We start from the raw sequence: 23,174 nt of genomic DNA, 5'->3' as shown, positions 1-23,174 counted from the left end.
GCTTCAGCGTGCGGCTTATGGTGCGCCGACCGGGAGCCGTTCGCTTTACGTCAGGGACTCACTAGAGCTTCTCCCACGGCAGTTGCGTGCGGTGACGCCAGCGTCGTGCCTGCGCCTGCGCAGGCTGCGTGCTGCTGTCGCGCTGTCGTGTGCGCGGTCCGCGGGCCGTGCCGCGGGGCACAACCGAGGTCAGAGCCGGGGGCGGAAGGTCACGCCACCTTTCACCGTCACCCTTGCACGCGCCGGCCGCCGGCGGGGGACGCGCTCAGCTGCGAATCATTTCTACTGCAGCCGACTGCCGGGCTCAACCGAAGCCATGAGAGCGATTAGAGAGGGGCAGGTTCTGGGGCGAAATCGCGCGGTGGTCGGACCATCTGGTCGGCAGACCGCACTGGATAGCGGCTCACAAGGCTGGCGGTGGGCGGCAGCCGACGGTCCCCGCTCTCGACTGGATATCCTTGGGGACCGGAGCGTCTGGCGCCGCGCCAGGACAGCGGTACATCGCCCGGATTAAAGCCATGGACGGATTCCGTGCCATGGACCGTCAGGCTCTGGTCGCTCATGTCAGGGTGTTCGCTTAAGTATGCTTGGCTTCCTTCTAGGGAAATTTTTGGATAGATAGTTTTCGTATGGTAATAACAGCACGCGCAAGCTGAAAAAGATCCAGTCACAGGGCGGCAACTGTGACCTGTCAAAGATGACGGTTTCTCACCCGGGCTTCGCATTTTGGACAGAGCGCCTGCGACGCGGACAGGATCGAGGCAAGCGAGCTCTCACAGCGGCGAAATCTGATCGAAGTGCGTGCACCGCTGTTGCGAGAAAAAGACAATGATTCTCATGTGAAGGTGAGGTTATCAAAAGGATCGCCCTCTGATGGATTCAACACTGGTTGAAGGACTGCGCGCCCGCCCTTTTACCAGCAATGGTCACTCGTGATAACGTCGCAAAATAGCAAAGAATGGCCGTGCTCGTGGGTATCAGATAGGAGTGGTGGATGTCCATTTGCGTTATCAGGTGGATCAGAAACACCGTTTATGCGGAAGCTGAGGTGATTGCATGATGGTGATGACGACCAGAAGTGGTCAAGAATGGCAAGTTCATCTTTGCAACTTTCGTACAAGCGGCAGAAAATCACGGGACCAGGTGCAGCACATCCCGCTCACTTCTTTTGAAGGTGTCAATTTGGGCATAGCGTGATAAATGAAGAGGAGGGAGTAATCATACAGTTTTCTTCAGACGTTACTACCCCCGTCGACTTTCAAGCCTTCCAGCGTTGATGCGTTTGCCCTCGCCAGTACGTACCTTAGCAACGTGATAGCAGAAATGTTAACTGCTGACTGATTACTTAGAATGGCGCCGTTAAACCCTTTTTAACACCCAACAACCGGTCTGCTGGCACAATCTGCCCTTCGCATGCACTTGACGGGCTCCACGACCTGAGACGGCAGCAGGCGGCCCCCCCAGTCCGCCCCTACCCTCACCGCCCACGCCCCTTCTGCTGCCGGGCTGCAGCGGGCCGCTGCAGGCCTCGGTGGCGGAGCCGCGGCCCTCGGCGGCCGGCCCCGGCCCCGCGGCCCGCTCAGATACGGGCCGAGCGCGGCTCGCGTGCGGCCGCGACTCGCCGCACCGCTTGTCGGTCGCGCGCCCGCTCACCCGGATCAACGGGCAGTGGCGGAGTCGGCGGCGCAAACTGGGGAGGCTGGCACTGCCTGTTCGGCGCACCGGGTACGACAGCTGCGGCGAGGGTTCGGACTTAAGTCCGCTGGCGCCGATATTCAGGCTATCGCGTAGAAGCACCCCATTTGACATGCTCCCCCCTATGTACTACCCTGACTGTTCGTCTGTTGCGAGGCCTCCTGCATGCCTCCGGTTTTAAGGAATTGGGCTGGTGGTGTCCTCGTCGAAATGACACACCCTGTAGAACTTGGACCTCATGAGAAACTACGTAACACGTGGAGGCCAAGCTCTGATTCGTGTTCGGATTTATATGCGAGCTTGTCTTTGAACCGCATTGTCGGGTCAACCCAAATGTTATGACGGCAGTCAGATGAGGTTGTTTGCCTTGGTTGCTGTAACTAATGTATTGTTTTGCTCTGGTTTTCCTTGCAACTCACATTGTTAGCACCCAGTGGCTGTTACCGATTGCAAAAGTACGCGTCAAACTGGCGTGGGTGCACGCATGACGTCGGAACTCATCACAGCGCATCCCCTGTTCTCACGAAACGTTGTTAAATCGCACACTCTGCCGATGCCACAAGGCTGTGCTGTACAAGGGATGATGCAACTACCCATCCTCCCTCCTTTCATCTCCACGAAACATTGTCAGCATCCCCACTGTCTTCTCTGAACCAGAACGTCGGCATTAATCATCAGATCGGGATGTGACGTCATTTATCCCGAGGTCGCATGTGACGTCACTCATGCCGAACTCGGGATATCATGACCTCACTCTCCAAACACCACATACTTGACCACGCACTCGGATGTGTCGTGGTTGACCTCACGCAGCCGGCACATGAGTCAGTGAAGTCGCACCTGGAGGACATGGCACAGCCATCCCACGCCCAGGGCCTGATGACGCCTCACCTGACGGCGAGCGTGTTGTTGATGGCCTTGTCCCTGGTCTGGTATTTGCAGCGGATGTGGTAGCCGCGGCCCTGGTTGGTGACCAGCCTCCTGTGCGGCTGCACGACGATCGTGTTGAAGTACTCGATGCCGTCCTCCTGAGGAAGCGGAAACTGGCCGGTTAGAGTCTGACAAGGCGACGCGCGACCGCGGCGACTGGATAGACCAAGGAAATGAGAGGCATGTGGGGTAGCTAAAGAAATGACTACCCATTGTGGCACCGTTACGATATAGCAGCCACGATTGTTTACTACATTTCCGGCATGTCGATAAATGACGGAAAACTTCATGAGGGTATTCGAAGAATTGTCCGTTAGAATTGTGAATTACAATTATGAAGAATTCCCGGAGAACTGTTGGTGACTTCCAAACCGCACTTTTTATGGATCACCTGAGACTCAAAGCCGAAGGAAAGTGGAAGTGCTTAGGTAATTTGTTTGTCGCATAACGAATCATCCATAAGAAACACACATGTGTGAAAATTTGCACACTGTTCGTAATGCATATGGGCAAGAGCATGGACATAATCGGTTGGTGGACAGATATGAATCTCATCAGATGGTTAGATGTAGCAAAACGTGTGAGATGAAAAATGATGAGGCAGCAAGGTGTAGGATTTTGGCCCAACGAAAAAGCTCCCCCATTTGTCCCAGAACGAGTTGAAAATATCTGATTCCAAACAGCGTACTTGAACCCCTCTGAATCCCAAACATCAGAAATAGTGCGGCTTTGTTGGCATGTAGCCGGCAGCACCTTTCTAGATAAAAAGTGGTCACAGTGGTGGAAACAGCAACAGGTAGGTGCTCGCGTCCCATTCGGCCACGCTGAGGCCAGCACTGTCTGAAGCGTGCGAAGCGTGCGCGTGTGCCTGAGACCAACATTGTCGCAGCGTGCGATAATATTTCATCTTTCAAACTTTTTACTCACAACGATGTTTTGGACAGCCAAATCCATTTTAGAGCTAGGAATGGTTTCTACCAAAGAGTACTGAAAATCCAGTCAGGTTCAGCACTACGCAGCGCTGTCCGCAGCCTGGACCGTTACTGGGCCATGTAAGTGGGCCCATATCAGCCGGTGTGACCTCAGGTAGCCGCCACTCCCCATTGGCCGGCGCCCAGCTCACCAGCACCTGTTCACTGATGCGGCAGGCGCATTGGGTATAATGCAGCAGAGAAAGTTGCTGCAGCGGGTCATGCAGCACTGGCTTACTAAGCCCCAGTGTCAAACTAACAACAGAGCAGGCAACTTTGAGGATGCACATGGTGGCACGACGCAGGAGAAACCTCTGCAACAGAACGGCTGAAGTGCTCCCGCAGCAATCCCGGCCCACAGCAGATCGTCAACACACCTGTGTTGTGCGCAGCTCTGGGTTTTGCCGGGTTAGCTGTCGCAACGTTCACAGAGCCGTTTACGTACGAGGCCTTGCGACACGCACCTGCTTCTTTTCGTCATGCCACACACGGCACGCGACAGTCGCTTGTTGTGGCAACTGACCGACAGACCGATTGGATTCGTTAAAAACTGAGCCACCCGCAAAAAAGCGGTTCATGTCTGGTGTGGCAGGTGCAGTGCCAGATCTACGCGTTCATGGCATCTTAGTTGGCGTAAAACGAGGCATAAAAAGGAACGTAAAAAGACCATTCATGGTGGGGGTCCGGACATGTATTTATTGTAATGAGCTATAGAACATTAACTTATGATTGAAAACGCTCCTGACTTAACTTTACGCCTATCAATAAAACCTACTTAATCAACTCGGCAAACCCACGGTCAGCGATCAGTCGAGTTGACCCATGATTAGCAATCGGCCGGGGCTGCTCAGACGAGCTTTTCAGCCCGAGTTAACTGAGCTGATTCCGTTACTGCATCAAATAACATCGGCGCACTCTCGCCGTTCGAAGCAGGCGTGTGTCAATGCACTCGTCGAAAGCTAGAAAGCGCGAACGAGCACGAAAGCCCAGGGACTACCTGGCCGCTAGGGCAGCTGATACTGTGGAGAGAGCGGCGACTACTGAGCGAGAGGAGATAGCGGCGTCTACTGAGCGAGAGGAGGGAGCGGCGACCACTGAGCGAGAGGAGGGAGCGGCGGCTGTTGAGCGAGAGGACAGTGCCTGTGCCAGTGTCCAAGGACTCCCCTGGAGGAGGATGCTCTCTCTGTTGGTAGAGGGAGAGGTGGGGGGGCTACTGAGCGCAGTGGGTACATCGGGCTTGTGGCGAGCATTCCTGAGTGAGGTCATCGCTCGGCTCGTTTTCCATGACGTCACGCCTCCGCAGCTCACCCTTGCCCTGTCGGTGGGTTTGACCCGCGGGTCATGGCCGCTGACTGGAGGGTGGCGGAAGCGACCGGTTGGTATACAGGGGTCGTGACTCGGTCCGGATGCTCGTGAAGGAGTCAGTCGGCGGCGGGCAGGGCTGATGCTCATTCCTGGACAGGGGAGTGCCGGTGGGAAGGCCAGAGAAAAGGTGCGTCAAATTATGTAACTAATCGACTGGCGCGCGGGCTGAAGATCCGACAACCTAACATCCCCAAATGTATGTTGTCAATAGATTTGCCCGACTTTATTTTGCCAAATGACATTTTTCTTTTTTATTTTGCATGATTTATCAACTAGTGCTCAATTCATAAATTTTGACATATCCTAACAATACTTTTGGGGTCCAAACTATCATTGGGGAGAAGGACCAGGTCAGCACAGAAGGAGTCGAACCCCTCGCAAAATAGTTAAAATCGACATACCTATCTGATAGGATGACAAGGTGGATGGCGTTCAGGATACATCAGATACCTAGTGAGGGAATCTCAAGACAGAACTTTCCCAAGCCTGTTGTAAGAATGTTTCTGGTCCGCCCGGCTCACTCTAATCCGGCTGTGAAGCTCAAACGGCCCAGTCCTATTCCAAGAAACTATCAGGCCACCTAGGGCTATGTGGAGGACCCTTGTGGTCTATTTAGACCTCCCTGACAAGTGTTCAAAACTACCACGGAAGAAACGCAAGTGTTGGACAAATCTCGTTTCTTGTATCGTGGCCTCCAAGCCGGCTCCCTGGTGCTGCATGTCTCTGGCTTCCGTCCAGCTCAGAGGCGGCCTCGGTCGGGTCAGGTACAGGTCATATGAGGTCAGACTGCGAGGTGATACCATCAGCCGACTGGTTTGAGCCGTGGCGCCGCACCCACCCGAGCAGCAGCATACGGACAGACAGGCCCAGTCCACATGCAGCTGGATGCAGCATTCCAGCAGGCAAGCCGGCTCTGACAACCCGCCTCGCCCGGTCGGCGTGCCCTGAGAGGCTGTCTGGTACTTCTTGCAACGCTGCCATGCTGCCCTGAGGAGCTGTGTGGGCTATCCTGAGGTGTTGTGTGGGCTATCCTGAGGTGTTGCGTGGGCTATCCTGAGGTGTTGCGCGGGCTATCCTGAGGTGTTGCGTGGGCTATCCTGGGGCGTTGCGTGGGCTATCCTGAGGAGCTGTATGGGCTATCCTAAGGTGTTGCGTGTGCTATCCTGAAGTGCCGTGTGGGCTATCCTGAGGTGCTGCGTGGGCTATCCTAAGATGTTGTGTGGGCTATCCTGGGTGTTGTGTGGGCTATCCTGAGGTGCTGCGTGGGCTATCCTAAGGTGTTGTGTGGGCTATCCTGAGATGCTGCGTGGGCTATCCTGAGGTGCTGCGTGGGCTATCCTGAGGAGTTGCGTGGGCTATCCTAAGGAGTTGCGAGCCATCCTGAGGAGCTGTTTGAGTTATCCTGACGAGTATGTAAGCTATTCCGAGGAACGGCAAGAGCGCCGAAAGCCGCCGCCCGGGAGAAATCCTCGCAGCAGCGGACTCCCGCCGGCCCGGCCGCGTGAAAGTGACGGTGCCGAAGTCGTGCCGACTTCCGCTGGGCGCTCGGTGAGAGTGGAAGTCTTTCCCAGCGCGGGCCGTCGGCCCCGCGGAATATCGCTGCTAACTGCGGCTTGATGTGCTTTATTCATTCTCTCTCAACCTCAAAGGCGGCGGCGGCGGCTGGTGTGCGGACTGTGCGGCGTCGATTTGGCCGGTGAGCTAATTAGAGACGCGCCGGTACGGGAGCGCGCCGCGACGTACGTTGAACTGAGGTCGTAATAGTTACGCCTCGAGCCAACTTCCCAGTTCAAGAGAGGTTGTAAACTCGTAAACGTGGTTGGATGCAAGTGAATATTTCTCCGCCTGAAGTATCCTGATGGTTGTAAATGCGCGGAAGTGGGGATAAAATTCATCACTCGTGTCGTATCGCTAGTTAGCCGTGCCTCGTCCACCCATGCATCGTCCAGATACTGTGGAGGTCCAGCGAGGCAGTTGACCTCATGGAGCTGCGTGAAGATATTTCAGTTAATTAGCAAAGGTGTGTTCCCAGAAAGGCCAATAAACGGGTAAGCATGGCATTGCGGGAAAAGACCAGGCTCATTTTGTTACGCTGCGTTAGACATAACCGCATGGGGAACATTCTCGTTGTGTTGTTGCAAGCAAGTCTGCCATTTGAAGCGAAAAGCTAGTCGCACCGTCATTTTGCGGAGCTTAGCCCCCCACCAAGGCTGCGGCTGGGAATTGTAGTCGCGCTACACTGAACAAACAGGTGATCAGTAGGCGTATTTTACCTCGACATTTGCAAATACTTGAAAACGTCGACGAAGCTTTGACGGATTTGGTGGATTACGGCTGTTCGGCCGTAACCCAGGGTTACTAATCACAGTAATCACGCAAGCCGTCCGAGTCGCTGCTGACCCGAACGACGAGTGACATCGATGTCACGAGTGGCCCATGCTTCGCTCCCGTGACTTACCTGCAAGACGCCCATGGTGTTGCAGTTCCGCAGGGACAGTTTGTATTGGACCGGCGACTCCTGCCTGATGAACTCAGACATGCAGGTGGAGTTCTTGGACAGGCCTTTGGGGTAAACCATGCCGTTGAAGTCGGTGATGGTGAAGATTGAGACGACGATGTCGTTGCTGTTGCATTCTATTCGAATGTCTTGCACGGGACTCTTCACAGCGAGTGGTGCTGAAAGTGGGAACAGCGTTACGTGAAATCAAAACGAATTGGACGTAGCCTAAGATTTCATCTCCCTTCATCAGAATGCTCTAAATCATTGAACAGCTTTAAAAAAACGTTGAACTGGTGGTAGTTTAATGGATGCTCTTTATATAACAAATCTGGGTTTTGTGGATTTGTGGGTTTGTTTCGTGGGTTTGTGGGTTTGCTTCGTGGGTCGTGGGTTCGTGGGATTCGGTGGAACAATAGGTTGCGTCAACATCAGGCTTGTGGTCGACTCGAGCTGAGTCGTGAATTGACTCACGAGTCAATCGTTTTGCGATGAGCCGCGAGCTGAGCCGGCGCGTAAGGGAAAATGCCGTTTTGAGCCCTGAGCTGAATCGCGTCATTCGTAAATTACATGGGCTGAATCGTGAGCCGGTCATGGCCATTTCTAACAGCGTCGTGTCAGTGAGCAATATAGCTCAGCGTAACATGGTACCTTGAGGAAGCGCAGCACACTCCAGACAAATTAACAGACCATTTCAGTGTTGAAATAAAAAGCAAGCAGCATCAGTTATAGAGTTGTTTTGCAAAATCAGCACGAGCTTTGTTGCTGTAAGTTCTAAGCAGCAATTATAATGCTATTGATCCTGACTGAAAGCTTTCCAAATCGCAGCCAGGAACCAGAGGATATTAGATCGCACGGAAATCCTGAATTTCTATAGACCTGAGTCAGCTGAACAGCTGAGTTGAGAGCTGGACAAAAAAATCAGAACGGCTCTGAGTCATGAGGTGGATCGGTTTACAAAATTTGTGAGCCGGCCCCAGCTGGCCAAAAAAACCAAAATCGAGTTGAATACAAGTCTGTCCAGCATGATAACGAAACGGTAATGCTGTCCAGCGAAAACCCGTTCAAATCCCTTAGGCCACCATCACCTACTCGCACCAAAGGATGCGCTATCGCGCAGGCCAGGCACGCAATTGTTCCAATACATAGAGCGGAAACATGCGCTGGCCCGCATACCACATCAGCTATCTACTTGATAAATTAATGAGCCGCCCCTGATGACGTTTTGATGACTGCGATAACCGGCCCTGGCTAGTTGACTGACATGGAGGGCGCCACCCATGCGTGCACATACCAGTGCGTAATATTCTGGCATTTCTTGCTGCCAGTGCCACGCATGCTGCATATACGGAAATGTGCGTGTTCTAATGTCAAACGCATTCAGTAGGTCAAGGTTTTTGACGAATGCCGAACATACTGGCATCGACATACTTTCGCTAACGCTTTTATTTTGCGCTATATGGAAAGTATCCATGAACAATCAGTGTCTTTATGGTTAATTAGCAGTTACATTCCAGACACTATTATTGGATTCATGTCCATGACCTTCCATCTCATTCCGGCCTAACACGTTTCCGTTGACACTTCAATGCTTTGAACCATTGATATTTGCTAGCATGCAATGTTGTAATATCCCATTGTATTGACGAGCGTCCGTAGCAGACACGGCGATGTGGAGAGGCCGTGACGCTGCACAAGTCCCTTCAAACATCAAGCAAGCATCCATTCACAACAGCGTGTACGGCGTCCGTCTGACGCCTCTCAGTCAGTCTGCGAACGCTTCAGTCACACCAGTGAGTTATGGCGTCAGCCCCAGACCGTTATGGTGGGGGAAGGGGGGGGGGGGGTCCGGCAGCACCACAGCCATGGGACACCATGCGAACTGCGCAGAGGGACTTACGTTTCTGGCCGGTTACCAAGCCGGTAACGGCTAGCACCTGAAACGAAAAAAACAGGGGTTAGACGTGATGCGTCACTTGCACGGAGAGCACGGCTCCCCATGGATTACGGGCCCATATAGCTGGCCAGCGCTGAGCTCCTCACGCGTTTACGTTACTTGGTGAGAAACCCCCATAAAACATGGTTAAAACGTTGTTTGTCTCATCGATTGCCCACTTGCAGCCTTTGTGTTATCACCGCGCGTGAAACTGTAACGATAACACTCGCCCAGTCGACAATAATACACCCATCCTCGCCAGGCTCCTTGCGCGCCATACAGATACCGCTGATACCACCAAACCCGCTCTCTTTTTCGCCTCCCTGCCGTGCCTGCATGTCACCTTGAAGGGCATCTTTCCGTGGGGGCTGTAGTGACGTCACGCCTGGTGATCCGGTGGCCTCGGCAGCCAGGGATTGGCGCGAGCGGCGTCACGATAACGGTGTCGTCATTTTCACGTCCACACGAGCGGGTCACCGCCGGTCTGTCACGAACGCGCGCGGTCACCGAGAGCGTGGTCACCATACCCATAAAGCGTGGGGAAGGCTGGCACGTACCTGCGAGCCGATCACTGCCGGTCTGTCACGAACGCGCACGGCCACCGAACGCAGTCACCGTACCCAGAAAGCGTGGGGAAGGCTAGCACGTCCCAGCGCGCCGGTCACCGCCGGGCTGTCACGAACGCGTGTGGTGACCGAGCGCAGTCACCGTACCCCGAAAGCGTGCGGAAGCTCGCGCATTCCTCCGCGCCGGTCACCGCCGGTCTGTGACGAGCGTGGACGTTGACCGAGCGCAATCACCGACCCAAAAGCGTGAGGAAGGCTGGCACGTCCCAACGCACCGGTCACCGCCGGTCTGTGACGAGTGTGGACGGTGACCGAGCGCGGTCACGGTATTCTCAAAGCGTGGCGAAGTCTGGCACGTCCAAGCGCGCCGGTCACCGCTAGTTCGTCGGAGTGCTGTCGCGTAGTGCTAAGCGTGCGGCCGTTTCGCCGCAAGCAGGTTTTGTTTGCATGTACCAGGAAAGATTGGGCAGCTTACGGCAGGTTTGACTGTCATAGGGTGGCTGGCAGTTGCCATGGCAATTAAAAAAGAGTCTTGAGCCATGAGATGATGCCTGACCGGAGATTATGTTTCACGCAGGATCGGTCTTGGGTCAATTGAGCAGCAAACACGCGCGGAAATGCATGTCCATTTTTTCCTCATGAAGCGCGGAATGCATTGAAGTGATCTGGCAGACTGATCCGCCATGTCGCCGAGGTGCTGTTGATCCCTCTGCGGAGGAGTCAGCCCGTTACCGCCAGTCACGCCACTGAAGGTCGCCGGAGAGCGCTGGCACCGCAGACAGTGGGCTGACCGGTCATTTCTTCACACGCTGCCCACGACGAAACAGGGCCATGATTGAGAGCGATAGTGTGTTGGATCTCGGTGTGGTCCGGCGCCTGGTCACCACTACATTATCAGTGGCTATAGTCCGGCGCCCGGTTACCACCACATTGGTGTGTGTGGCTATAGTCCGGTCCCCGGTTACCAATTCACTGGTTTGTATGGCTGTAGTCCGGCGTCCGGTCACCACTACATTGCTTTCTGTGGCTGTAGCCCGGCGCTCGGTCGCCGCTACATTGGTGTGTGTGGCTATAGTACGGTCCCCGGTTACCATTTCACTGGTTTGCATGGCTGCAGCCAGGCGCCCGGTCACCGCTACATTGGTTTGTGTGGCTGTAGGCCAGTACCCGGGTCACCACCGCATCAGCTTGTGCGGCTGCGAGGGTGACGACTGCCATAACCAGGGAGGGCCTGCCCGGCGCGGCAGTTGGAAGGACCTCGAGACCTTGATGCGTCAGTGGGCGGCCCAGGGCCAGCCTCCGCCCACTGCCCGCTCGCTCCGCGCGGCGGGCTGAGCGGCTCCAGGTCCTCGCTGCGCCCACCAGTCGCCCCGTGTCGGATCCCCGTCCCGACCCCAGCGCAGATCTCACACCAGTGACGTCAGCGGCGCCCCCCGCCGTCCGGAGATAAGGAGCGGGACGCCTGCACCCGCTCCAGCTCCGTCGGGCGGCGGCCCCGCCCTCGCTGCCATGTTCTGGGCCCGCCCGTCCGCTCATGGCGTCAGGCTTCGCAAGGCTAACGTGTCCGAGGGAGCCCGGCGGACCGCGCGTGGGAGGAATCGGCTGAACATGGAGGGGAGAGGGTCAAAAACGAGCCGGCCGGGTGGGCATAACGCCGCTACTTTCCTGGCCAGGCCGCGGAGTGGGCTGAAAACTTCGGCATGCAATCGTCACAAATGGTCGGTGCCCATGTCTGTGCGGCCAGGTCGCCTTTTGGGAAAGTTTTGCTGTGAAATACGTGCTAATGCATCCTGTCCCAGTTTGCACCGTTAACTGAGCGCTTTGATGTGGTGTGCTGGGTGGTGCCCTCCTTGCCTTACAGCATTCGATAGCCGCCAGCTATCATCATCTCAAGAATCATAGGCACTGCGTTGTGAAGGAGAGGAGCCAGCTTACGTAAGCCCCTTCAAAAGGCTGGAATGACAGCATGGCCTTCTTTTCACCATCTCCTATTGGTGAACAATAAACATCCGCTTGCTATTTGGCTATACGTGATTAACTAGCATACTTGATTGCGGAAATGCACATGCATATTTTAAGCTTGGGTGTATGAAGTTGGACGCCTTGAACACCACACTGGGCGGAGGTATAGGTGGCTGCAGTTGACCTTTGCAGTTACCATAAAACAGGTGATAAAGAGCCAACGCCATGGAGTCACGGTAATGTCACTGGCCCCGGCAGAGGCCGTGAAAACAGCTGGAACATGTGATCTACCGGCAATGTAGACATGTCAATGGTAAACGGTCTGAAGCAAGCGTACCGGAGCATATTATGAATGCCAACAGCGGATGCAATGCATACACCCTTCACTCCCTGTTGTACTGAATCAGGCCGATTATTGAGAAACGGGCGCTTCTGTTGCAATAAGGCCGACATCGAGAGCCAAGAAAGGGCATGACGATTGGATTGACGATCTGTTCCGCAGGATGGGCTAGCGCTGACATACCCGCGCCACGGCCTTGTCTGAATTGCAACATGAGCAGAGATCAGTCAGATCTCTCCCTCTCTCTCTGGTGGAGCACTAAAAACGATGCAAAACATCGCCCTCCGGCGAGTCTGCAACTGGCGCGTCCTGCTGTAACGGAGGAACACCTGAGGTTGATCGCCTCAGCAAGTGGTTACTACGCTGTGGTCAATATGAGTTTGGAGAAGATGACCCCGTGGCGCGAGGAGTATGCCGCGTTTGGTTTCTTTACAGGTTTCGTATGGTGGGAATAATGCAGCCATACCACACATTTTCTCACCAACAGCGGGGGTAATTTTTGTTGACATAACTCCAAAGTGGTATTGAAGCTTGAACCGAACAGTTCGCGGATGCCTGAAGGCGCATTCAGCAGTGCAGCTGTTCAGTGCATTAGTAAGGAGTTTGTAACCGCAGCGCACACGTTAAGTGAATTTGGTTCGTTTCTTGCGCGGATTATTAAACTTTTTCGGAGAATGATGATAGACTAAGACATAAAGAACCAGCTGCTCTTTCCAATGCTGTGTTGCATCGTGTGGAAAGACAGAAATATGACGTAAGCTTATGTGAATCATCTGCATACATCCACGTTAGCAAAAGGGGATATCTCAGCCAAACACCCCCAGGCCTCGAGCCGCGACATAGGCTGTCAAGCTTTGTGGCCGACTGAAATCTCGGAAAAAAACATTATTTCTACAAGAACGAGAACTCATTCGAGCTTATGGCATCAGTGCAGAACACCAACACCAACGAGGCGAAGCTGAACCACGGGATTTGCTAGCGATGTCAGCTGTCCTCCAAGGAACACAACATTCCAAACTAATAGCTTCTTCTAAGGTCATTCCTGTAACGGCTGTGACCTGACCCCGACGGGCCTGACCTCGCACACCAACAGCAGGGAGGTCTGCATCTGAAGCCACCCCCAACCCGCACGAGCATCCTCCGACCTCCGGCATGACCACACAGGCCACCGCATCACCACCTTCCGTCCGTCCGTTTTTCTCTGGATAGTGACCATCTGTGCCCGCCGCCGCCGCCGCCGCGGCCGGCCCCGGTCCGGCCAGAACCGTAGGCGGGCTGCTTGGAGCGCTCCAAGGTTACCGGGGCGGCGACTGGCGCTGGTGCCGTGCACGCCTCCGCAACAGGATGTTGCCGAAGGGTGGCAGGTCGCTCACGAAACGTCCGCAAAATGTCCGAGAAACGCTCGCGGAGCGTCGTAAATAACTGCGGAATGGCTGCAGAATGGCTGTCATAGTTCACCAAAGGACGAGCCAGACTTCCGCGCAACGCTGGCGGAAAGTGGACGGGATGTATGAGGGGCGCACTTTAAATACCTGCTGAACGCGGGCCGGGTTTGTCATCCGATCTCCTAGCAAGTGTCCGCTGGGCATGCGCAAAAACCCACCCGAACATTTCCAAGCCCCACCGATCATCCGTCAACCATCCACAGAGTGTACGCTAGATGTCCATAGCGCGCGTCGGCGTCGGTCGAAGCGGTCGGTCCACAGCGCGCGCCGACGTCCGCCGAAGCGGTCCACAGAACACCATACAGCACACCCGGAGTGTCCACGGTCGGGTGGCCCCCGCACGCCGTCGGAGCGTCGCGAAACAGGCCGCCCGCCGCCGGGGGAAGTTTCACTTTTGTTGGCGCTGATGGCCGGAGAGACGTGCCGAGTCCGCGGCACGCGTCCGGCCTCTTACGACAGAGGCCGTGGCGTAACGTCTCGAGAGCGTGCACGGGTGGTGTAAGGCCGCGCGCAGGGCAGGCGCCGCGCGGCTCCATTCATCTCACGCGTCGGGAGATCAACCTCACACTTAACGTGGGCGTCCTTCGCAGATGCAGAGATGACTGAATTGAGCGACGGCTCAGACCTTACACGAGCTTCGGTGGCCAAAAGCTGCGGGTATTTACAGCAGATCATCACACAGTTCTCAGCTGTGACCACGCCGCATCGACGGTGCGGGCCTTACCAGGGCTATTGCATCCAGCGCGGTCCTCATCGTGCTCCGCGGAGCGGGCTAGTTAATCCTTGGTCCACTCGGGCCTTTGGTAGCGTGCCCGTGCGTCACCCAGGAGCCACCACCGCGCTCTGTATCGCCGTTCCACCGGTCCACGTGCGGCACTGCAGACCCCCGGTCGCTGGTGTTGTGAGGAGAGACGCACCGGCCAGCGTTGCGCCTTCCCCCTGTCGACTGAGCGGCCGCCGCCGCCGCTGCCGCCGCCCGGTGAAAGCAAAAGCGGCGGCCGGCGGAGGCCACGGTGCGGCAGATGATGCTGGCAGGGGCGGCGCCAGGCCGGCAGGTGAGGGGGCTCGCACGGGCAGTGGTAGGCGGGTGCACGGATGGTGGAGCTGTCAGGGAATGAGAGTTTTGATTTGTTCGGAGTGTCGTCTGGTGACCAGGTCGTGCCAGTTTTTCCTGAGCGCGCCTTTGGACCAGGTGAAGTTGTTGGCATGCAGGGCCAATATCCGAAGACCTGGCATGGATTCCTCAAATACACGATCCTTGTTCTCTGACAGGGCATCTCCATGTGCAGTTTATCTAGGCAGACTCTTACGCAGGGCTCTCATGCAAGTCAAGGTTCTCATGCAGAATCATGTTCCGCACGAACACCTGCTACCACATGCACGCATCTGCCTTGAGTTCGTGACGTACATCAAGAGGCCGAAAGCTGCATTGCCTGCATCAAGAAGACAAAGGCCATAGCCGCCGCCTGCGCTGTGCACGTCATGGCCACATTCCACAGATGCAAGAATAGTTTTTTCTGCCTACTGCTGAGCCATGAGGCTCTGTGCTAAAGCACTGGCCCATGGACGGGTGCCATGCCTATCTTAGAAGAACGCCTCGTCGTCTGCCGCGAGTGCAGTGGTGTTGCATGCGTTGTCTGTTTCCCGACTCCGGATTTCTAAATATGTCCTAACGGGTCTAAACGATAACAATAATAAAAGAGCAAAGGGGAGAGAGAACACAAAAAGAAAAAGGACTCCTTCAAATTCTACGCTTTGCCTGAGACTATCACAACATAAACAGAAATAGAGCTTTAAGAGTGCGTTTGCCGAACCTTCAGGACCTTTGTGCATTGCAGTCTCCAGATATTGTACGTCTCAGCGTTGCAGTCTTCCTAGAATGCGTCCTTGTTATTCCCAGTCTTTCTCATGACGTAGAAAGCTTCGTGTCCAAATGCGCACAGATACCTAGATCCTGGCTATCTGATAAAGCAAACTTCGGACCCCTCTAGCTGCTCGCTGAAGATGGTACATCACCGACGAACGCCAGTGGGTTAAAGTACCTTGCACGCCTCCGATTTCCTGGAACACCTTGCAGGCCCTACCAGACCGATCTTTCAAATGTGTATTACTGCTTTTGTGTTCAGCTGACGCATTCTTGTAAAAATATTCTTGCAGAGCTAGGAAAAGTCACGATGACATAGCGTTATTACTAAATATCTGCGTGATTAGTATACCCTTCTCTATACGAATTTTAAATTTCTTGCCTTGTTTTAGATTCGCTTAATGCACTGACTAGCTTGACTGAGTGCCTGTTGTAGTCCGTCTTACGACACTAGGTCACTCCTGGTCACCATCAAAGGCCGCATGAACCTGTCTTGGGTATCGAGCCCAAATGGTTTATGTCACACTATTGCGCTAAAAAGGCAAGTAAAATTAGCATTTTACAACCTGATGACTTTTGGCCGCGTCATCATATCATCATAAGTCATGCAACTGGAAGCATTAGCTAAGTATGCTTGGTACTGTTTGATCTTATCTGACCTTTAACTTTGACCTTCACTAGCAATACTTCCAAAGTGCACTAACATTCTCTTTCGTTCGGTGTCGGTCGTAAGGCCCAATGGTTGTTCTTACGGGTGCTAGACAACCCGAACCCTCAATATTTTTTTTTTTAATGCGTTTAAGCCTCACATAATTTGTGACGTCATCGACCATATGAAATCTGTCAGTATAACCTAGATCAGAATGCATAGGCTGATGGTTGCCATTCAATTCGTCCGATCCGATGGATAGGTCAGGGGAAATAGGAACATTATTTTCAACTCCATGCGGTCGCCGTTCGCGAAATACCCTGGGTGGTACCGGGGTATTTCCTAACCGGGTACCGGGGCAACGCTCAGTCGGCGATGCGTTTTCGAACGTGTTACATGCATCAGGCGGGTTACATTCTGCTCAAAATTGATTCGAGCAAATATTTGGTGATAGATACTTTCGCACGGAATAGATGAAAGCAAGAACCAAATATTTACGAAAGAATATCGCACTAAGCGATTGACGCTATCTTTCATTTGCGGACCAGCCTCAATAGGTGTCTGATGATGAGGCTATAGGATTTCACAACTGGACTTAATCACAGCGCTAAAATGTCGCTTAAGTAATGACATCAAAACGTCGCCTTTAAGCATCTAGCTCCAATTATGACGAATTCACAATGCATTTAGAAGACACTAGATTCCTCTCAGAGCTCGCATTCACAAACACCCCAGATGTCGAAGCACCTGAAGCTCGGCATGGCCAGCCCTCGGTGGGCGTCGGTGTTTGTTCGCGGCGCGCGCGGCGGCCGGGGTGATCGGCCGACCCACCCGTAACGCCCGGCCGTTGCACCGCTCCGGTAAGGAACACCGGCACTTCCTCATGCCTATCATGACCTCCGGCCCTCCGCCCGCCTAATAACGATCGTTACGCGCTGGCGGCAGGCAGTCCAGCGCGGGTCGCCAGCCCTCGGGCCCCGGCCGGCGACAGTGCCACCCCTGGGTCAACTGAGGTCAGGGGTCACGCAGGCGGATCGTGGGCGTGGGCTTCGGCGGCCGAATTGGCGGCGGGCCGAAATTACGGCAGACTCGTGTCCTGATCGGGATGTGAAACGGTATGGGGAGTGTGGGACTGCTAGTATGGAGGGTTCCGAACGCGCCCAAGCACTGCCCCACGTTTCTGCGTATGATGTGTCCAAATTTGAGTGGATGCACTTTAGGTGCATACCTTGCTTTCAAGTTTAAGATACTTAGAGTGTCTGCTAAAATTTACTCAACGTAGGATTTCACCATGTGAATCCCTGCAACTTGGTGTTAGTCGTGCACAGCTAGGACAGAGTGGGAGAGAGAGAGAGTGAGAGAGAGAGAGAAAAAAAGATACAGAGAGAGAAAGAGAGAGAGAGAGAGAGAGAGAGAGAGAGAGAGAGAGAGAGAGAGAGAGAGAGAGAGAGAGAGAGAGAGAGAGAGAGAGAGAGAGAGAGAGAGAGAGAGAGAGAGAGAGAGAGAGAGAGAGAGAGAGAGAGAGAGAGGAGAGAGAGAGAGAGAGAGAGAGAGAGAGAGAGAGAGAGAGAGAATGAAAGAGAAACGGATGGAGACAGAGGAAAGTGGACGGAAGGAGAAGACTCGGCGAGGAAGGAACGAGAGAAAACGAGGAGAGGCAGGTGGAAGGAGTAAGAAAGCGAGCTAGCGACAAAGCTTTAGGCTATGATGGAATGCAAAAAGGTAAATCGCAGGTGTCTGTTAGCTAACCGGTCGTAAGAACGGATTTAAGGTCAACCCGCAACAAGAATAGACACGAATGTGTCATAAATAAAACACGATTTACGACCATTATGAAACTGAAGATCCACGCCTGACTAGGCAAAAAGTAAACATTTCGACGTCATTCATGTGTCACGGAAAGCAGGTCAATATTTCACACCGCGTAAACGTATGATAGAATGGGCTGTTGGTGTGCATGGTCTTGACCCTCAGATCGTTTTTAATTGCTCAGGATATTTCTAAAAATTACCCAGATTTCCAAGCTATGTATTACAAGTAAAGGACTGCTTGCTCTTAGTTACGCATCATAAGTTATGCCACACAAATCGCTTCGTGTTGAGACTCATCATAGCATTTTATGCAAATGCCTTTTCCGCCATAGGTAATACTGCTGTCTAATTCTGTTCCAGAATTGCGACCTTAGTCTGTGTCACAAAAAGGGGAGAAAAAGACCCTTGATTGTCAAATAAAACAAAAGCAAAGTATTACGTCATAAATACCATATATCAGCAAACTACTATTTTGCAGTGTAGCTTGAGAGTACTAGTGATACTCCGAAGTGCACACATCCATTTCATAGGTAACTTTATCGTAATACGGTAAACATAGTTTAACAACTTCAATTTAACCACACTATATTCGTGCCTACGCTAACCTTTCCAAGAAGTGGGTGGACCGAGCCGAAAGCGATATAAGCTCAGGCCATCAGTTAGGGACTGGCTCAAGCGCTCGTCACTGCAGAACCGGTTTAAATGCCCCAACACGCTGGCTGACTGCAGCTGCCGCTCAGCGGAATAAGCGCAAGGCTCTGCGCTTTGATCGGACGACTATACGTGGCCGCCAGGATCTGGATAAATATGGGTCAGGAACGATCGGAGCGCCCTTCGTTAAGGGTGGCCAGGGTACCGCATGAATCACCACATACGAACAGATTTAGTTGAAGCAGGGGTGTTGTCCCGGGCTATCGATTTTATCAAAAGCGGCAGCTGTATATGTAGCAAATTTTCGCATAGGTTCAGTTCAAGTGCATGCGAGGTTTTGTCTCACGTTTTGCTTTGCCGTAAGTTGGCGCTGTCATACGTAGCGTCAAATATGGCTGCACCCCCACGGTGGGCTGCTTTAGCACGGTCTATCTGGCCGCCAATTGGCTGATAAACAACCGAAATCCGCTGATTTCTGTCTGATGGTGTCTGCTTATGTGTTTCATTTGAAAATATAACATAGGCGTTTCTCTCAAAGTACTTTCAATTTCGGGCATGTATCGTTTGTTGGTCGTTGAAACAGCATATGACTGTTTCAGAGGATGCGGCTGAGCTTTAAGTACATACATCGCTCTATCGCCTTGGCCTTATCGTAGTGTTCTGGTAATGACTACCACCGACACATTCCATCCCGCTGCAACATTGGCGTGAAATTGGTCGTCTTATCCCTGCAGCGATAACAACATACTCTTTCTAATAGCTGCAGAATGATCCCTTACGAAAGATGTATTTTTTAACAGTTGCAACCATGTAGGATCCCTCCAAGCCTTTCTTGGATGCTGGAAGCATCTGACCATACCAAATGCACTATCGTCAAACCACGTCAGTTTGACTGCACGTGAGACTGGCCAATCGTATGTGAGATGCGCTCGCGTTTCCATTTCTTTGTTCGCGGTGTGCAGCCTCCAGCTGCGCGATTGCAAACGCGACGCCGTGTCTGAGACTGCACAGACCTTTGACCTTTACTGCGGGCCCCCCCCCCCCCGCAACCGGTCACACTTCTCAGTCGCACCTGACTCCGAGGTGCATGGAAACCACCCCGTGGCGCTCGTGGAAGCGTGCGTACATGTGCGACAGTGTAACATTTGACCGGCCTTGGGCCAGCGACTTAACATAGCTGACCACGCAACACCAGGGGAGAAAAGATGTATGCTTAAACATCCAAGAAAAATAAATGTTTTAAGCCCATCACACCATCTTCATCGATAATGCAGGTTCGGTAATATGGAGCTGTCGGTTGGCAGCCCTCGAAAAAGACCTCGCTCTTGCAACGGGGGGAGACGATGAATTCTACACAGATATGTCATTAAAGCTGCCTCAACGGTAGCAAGGACATTTGAGGCACGGAGGGCACGGAGGGAGAGCAGCGACCAGCTTGACCAAACTCGATTGCCCCTTTTGCCACATGGACATGCTATTTTCAAATAGCAGATAACATTGGAGATTGGAATCTGAGATATAAATGATAATGAATACGACGAAAGTGGCAACGACATTGCCGCAAAGATCGGCCAGTGAAACATGATAAAAATTAACACAAAAAACGCAGTTTATGGAGGGATCTTCCAGCTTTCGAGGGGTGTGCGCCATGATCACTACGCACTCCGACTGCCTTCAATGAACCCCATACGGATCATTCAAGTTATTCTAATATTGTCACTTTATTGTTGCCAATATTGTGCACCTGTCTTTTGTGAAAGCCCATATCATGCAAAAATACAGCAGATTCCTTCGGCATGCATTGGTTAAAAGCTGAAGCTAGTAAAAGTTTTGAATGCATTCTTGGAGCTCGGCACCATGATCGAAAATATACCTTTAGGCAAAATATGCGGGTAAATGTCACTCCGCACCTGCTTCAAGAGGAAGCCGCCATAGGCGTATGAACTGATAACCAGGAGGAACATGGCATTCGCACTTCTAGTGGAAGTGCAACATTAAAGGTACGACAATTCATGGAAGTAATGGGCTTTAAACTTGCGGCTTTTTGTACGCTTTTTGGGCCTTCTAGCTTTTGGGAAATCCATCTGCTCCTGAAAATCTATGAAGCCGTGACATAGGCGCATGTCTAGTCTAACCGGTAGACATACCATCATTTGCGACAATTATCAGCCAGGGAGCCACAGAAGATAATCCACTTCCTGACGGCATACACGCATGAAGCCCACGGTTACGCCCTCCCGCCCAGGCAGCCATGGGGCCGAGACGCCCCGCGTGCATAAACAGCCGCGAAACACACCACCATGCACCGCAGGCCCGGTGCGCCGACGATGGCCAGTTGCAGCCCGACGCCTGGCGACGGCGCCTGCCCTACTCCCCTCGCGCTGCGTGTCTGGCCGTGGGTGCGCCTTCAAAGGCTTGCCGCCCGCCAGCCGGCCCTGCTGCAGCCAGCGCCGCCCGCTGGGGTCAGTGACCCCAGGCGCCGCCGCGCCGGCAGGACATTCGCGTTGGTCTTTCGTGAGGGCGCATACAGACCTCGCCCGCTGACAGCGACGACGGCAGTGCAGAGACGGCGCGGGCACTGCGAAAACGGGCAGAGGTGCCTTGGTCTTTAAAGCACACCAACGTGATCGCAATTATGCGGATGCCTCGAGTGCTTTCGAATTTCATGACGTTCCCCACTGGCGCAGCTCTCTAGGTGCGCCCCTGTCTGTTACAGGAATCCGACCCATCCGTCTTCAACACCCTGCACCGTATGGCCAGATGCAGCTGTTCATGGGCATAGCCAGAGGACGGGAGCGGAAGCCATCACTCCCGATCTCGCGGCACCGTGCGATATGCATTTCAAATCTCTGATTCTGAATGCATATCGCACGGTGATCGCATATCCTGCGATCCGAATGTCTGATTCGGATCGCAGACGTCGGACCCGGAGACGTCCCACCGAAACGTCGTACTGCGCGCGCCCCTGGCGCCGTTCCGACCGTGGGGCCGGAGCTCTAATGCTGATGATGATTCTGCCGGTCTCCGGGGCTGTGGTGACGTCACAGGGGCACGCCGGCGCGGCGGATGGCTCGTGACTGGGCTCAGCCAATTGCGGCCATTGCGGGCATTTACTCAGCGGCGGCGCACCCCGACCCGGCCCGGGACATTACGACGCTCAGTGGCTGGGCGGCTTGCCTTGTCCTGTTTCGTTTCTGGCAGCACGGAGACAGCAGAGCCAAGGGTGACATGGCGGAGACAGCAGAGCCCCGGGTGACAGGGCGAAGATAGCAGAGCCCCGGGTGACAGGGCGGAGACAGCAGAGCCCCGGGTGACAGGGCCGAGACAGCACAGCTCCGTACGACAGGACGGAGACCGCAGAGCTCCGTATGACAGGGCGGAGACAGCAGAGCTCCGTACGACAGGGCGGAGACAGCAGAGCTCCATATGGCAGGGCGGAGACAGCAGAGCTCCGTATGACAGGGCGGAGACAGCAGAGCTCTTGGTGACAGGGCGGCTGCATCGGATAGCGTCACGGAAACGTGCTGCTCCGTCGTCTCACCGGACTGCCATCTGTCCAAGGTCTGCAGATGTGCCTCAGCCCACCCGCGCTGAGTGCAACGCGGCGGTGGTTATGACTATATTGATGTTTGCAGCGACGGGGTCAATGCCTGGACCCAATCGCATTTGGCAGTGATGCCGGCGACTGAGAGTATTTGACATCATTTGTTCAATAAGCTGTTAGTTATTGGGACCATCCGATATTACAGGAACCTTCCATAATTTTGACCAAATTCGTACAGACAGTTCGTCGAGACCGAACATACGCGAATCAAACATTCTTATTGCGACACTCTGCAATGGTTACGTGAGGTAGTAAGAAGCGACCGCAACCTGTTACGTTTGCACGCACGGCTGCGATAGGCCAGAGCTGCCATCCTGTTGTGACGCGCCAAGTAGAGTAGCACACTAATGCTAGCAGCACTGCACAGCGGCTACGCCCTCCTGGGCTGCGCAGCGGCCGGTCCGGACAGACCGCTGCAAGGCCACGCTTTGCGGCGCTGGCTGCTGCGCCAGTAAGCGATGGCGTCAGTTTGGGGGGGGGGGGGGCACCAAACATCTGCCAGCCGGGCCTCGCGGCCCCCGGCGGCCAACGAGGCGAGGAAGGCGAGGTTTGCTTACGGGTTGTACGACAGTTGGGTACACTGGGCGGGCCTCGGACGCAGCTAATGCCCGACAGGCCCGGACGGCGCCGGAGAGCATCGGCCGCTTGAGCACGCTGTCCTTGTCGGGCATCAGCGGGCACACAGTGGGCTGCCGGCCCACCTCGCCAGTCCTTTAAAAACGTTCACAGTCGGCCAGTCGTTCACCTCATGCCGTCCAACCGCGCATCGTTTCACACTGCAGGCGCGGTCACGCTGGTCGTTTGACGACTGTCGCACAAAGACGAAGCGCCACAGTCCGGTTGGTTTGCCATCCACACTGCAGTCCTCCTGAGACAGTCATGTGGGTA

General features: G+C 54.1%; 1 protein-coding gene across 2 annotated transcripts in view; it reads right to left on the bottom strand.

The window, feature by feature from the left end:
* The window catches only part of LOC119089343 (cuticlin-1), a 58,333-nt gene that overhangs the window by 6,829 nt on the left and 28,330 nt on the right, over nucleotides 1-23,174 (bottom strand). The window contains exons 1-4 of one of the 2 annotated variants that reach the window (XM_037212012.1): nucleotides 14,432-14,673; nucleotides 9,359-9,395; nucleotides 7,420-7,637; nucleotides 2,587-2,723 (exon numbers count right to left, since the gene is read on the bottom strand). In XM_037212012.1, the coding sequence (XP_037067907.1) occupies nucleotides 2,587-2,723; nucleotides 7,420-7,637; nucleotides 9,359-9,395; nucleotides 14,432-14,461 (422 nt within the window). In that variant the 5' untranslated portion in view covers nucleotides 14,462-14,673. Of the gene's footprint in view, nucleotides 1-2,586; nucleotides 2,724-7,419; nucleotides 7,638-9,358; nucleotides 9,396-14,431; nucleotides 14,674-23,174 lie in introns of those variants that run through there. The other variant, XM_037212013.1, reaches the window with a different exon arrangement.

This window comes from Pollicipes pollicipes, unplaced genomic scaffold (assembly GCF_011947565.3).
Source record: "Pollicipes pollicipes isolate AB1234 unplaced genomic scaffold, Ppol_2.1 Scaffold_3087;HRSCAF=3621_pilon_pilon_pilon, whole genome shotgun sequence".
Lineage (NCBI taxonomy): Eukaryota > Metazoa > Arthropoda > Thecostraca > Pollicipedomorpha > Pollicipedidae > Pollicipes > Pollicipes pollicipes.
Note: the sequence above shows the minus strand (reverse complement) of the source record. Positions and strands in the feature narration are given on the sequence as shown.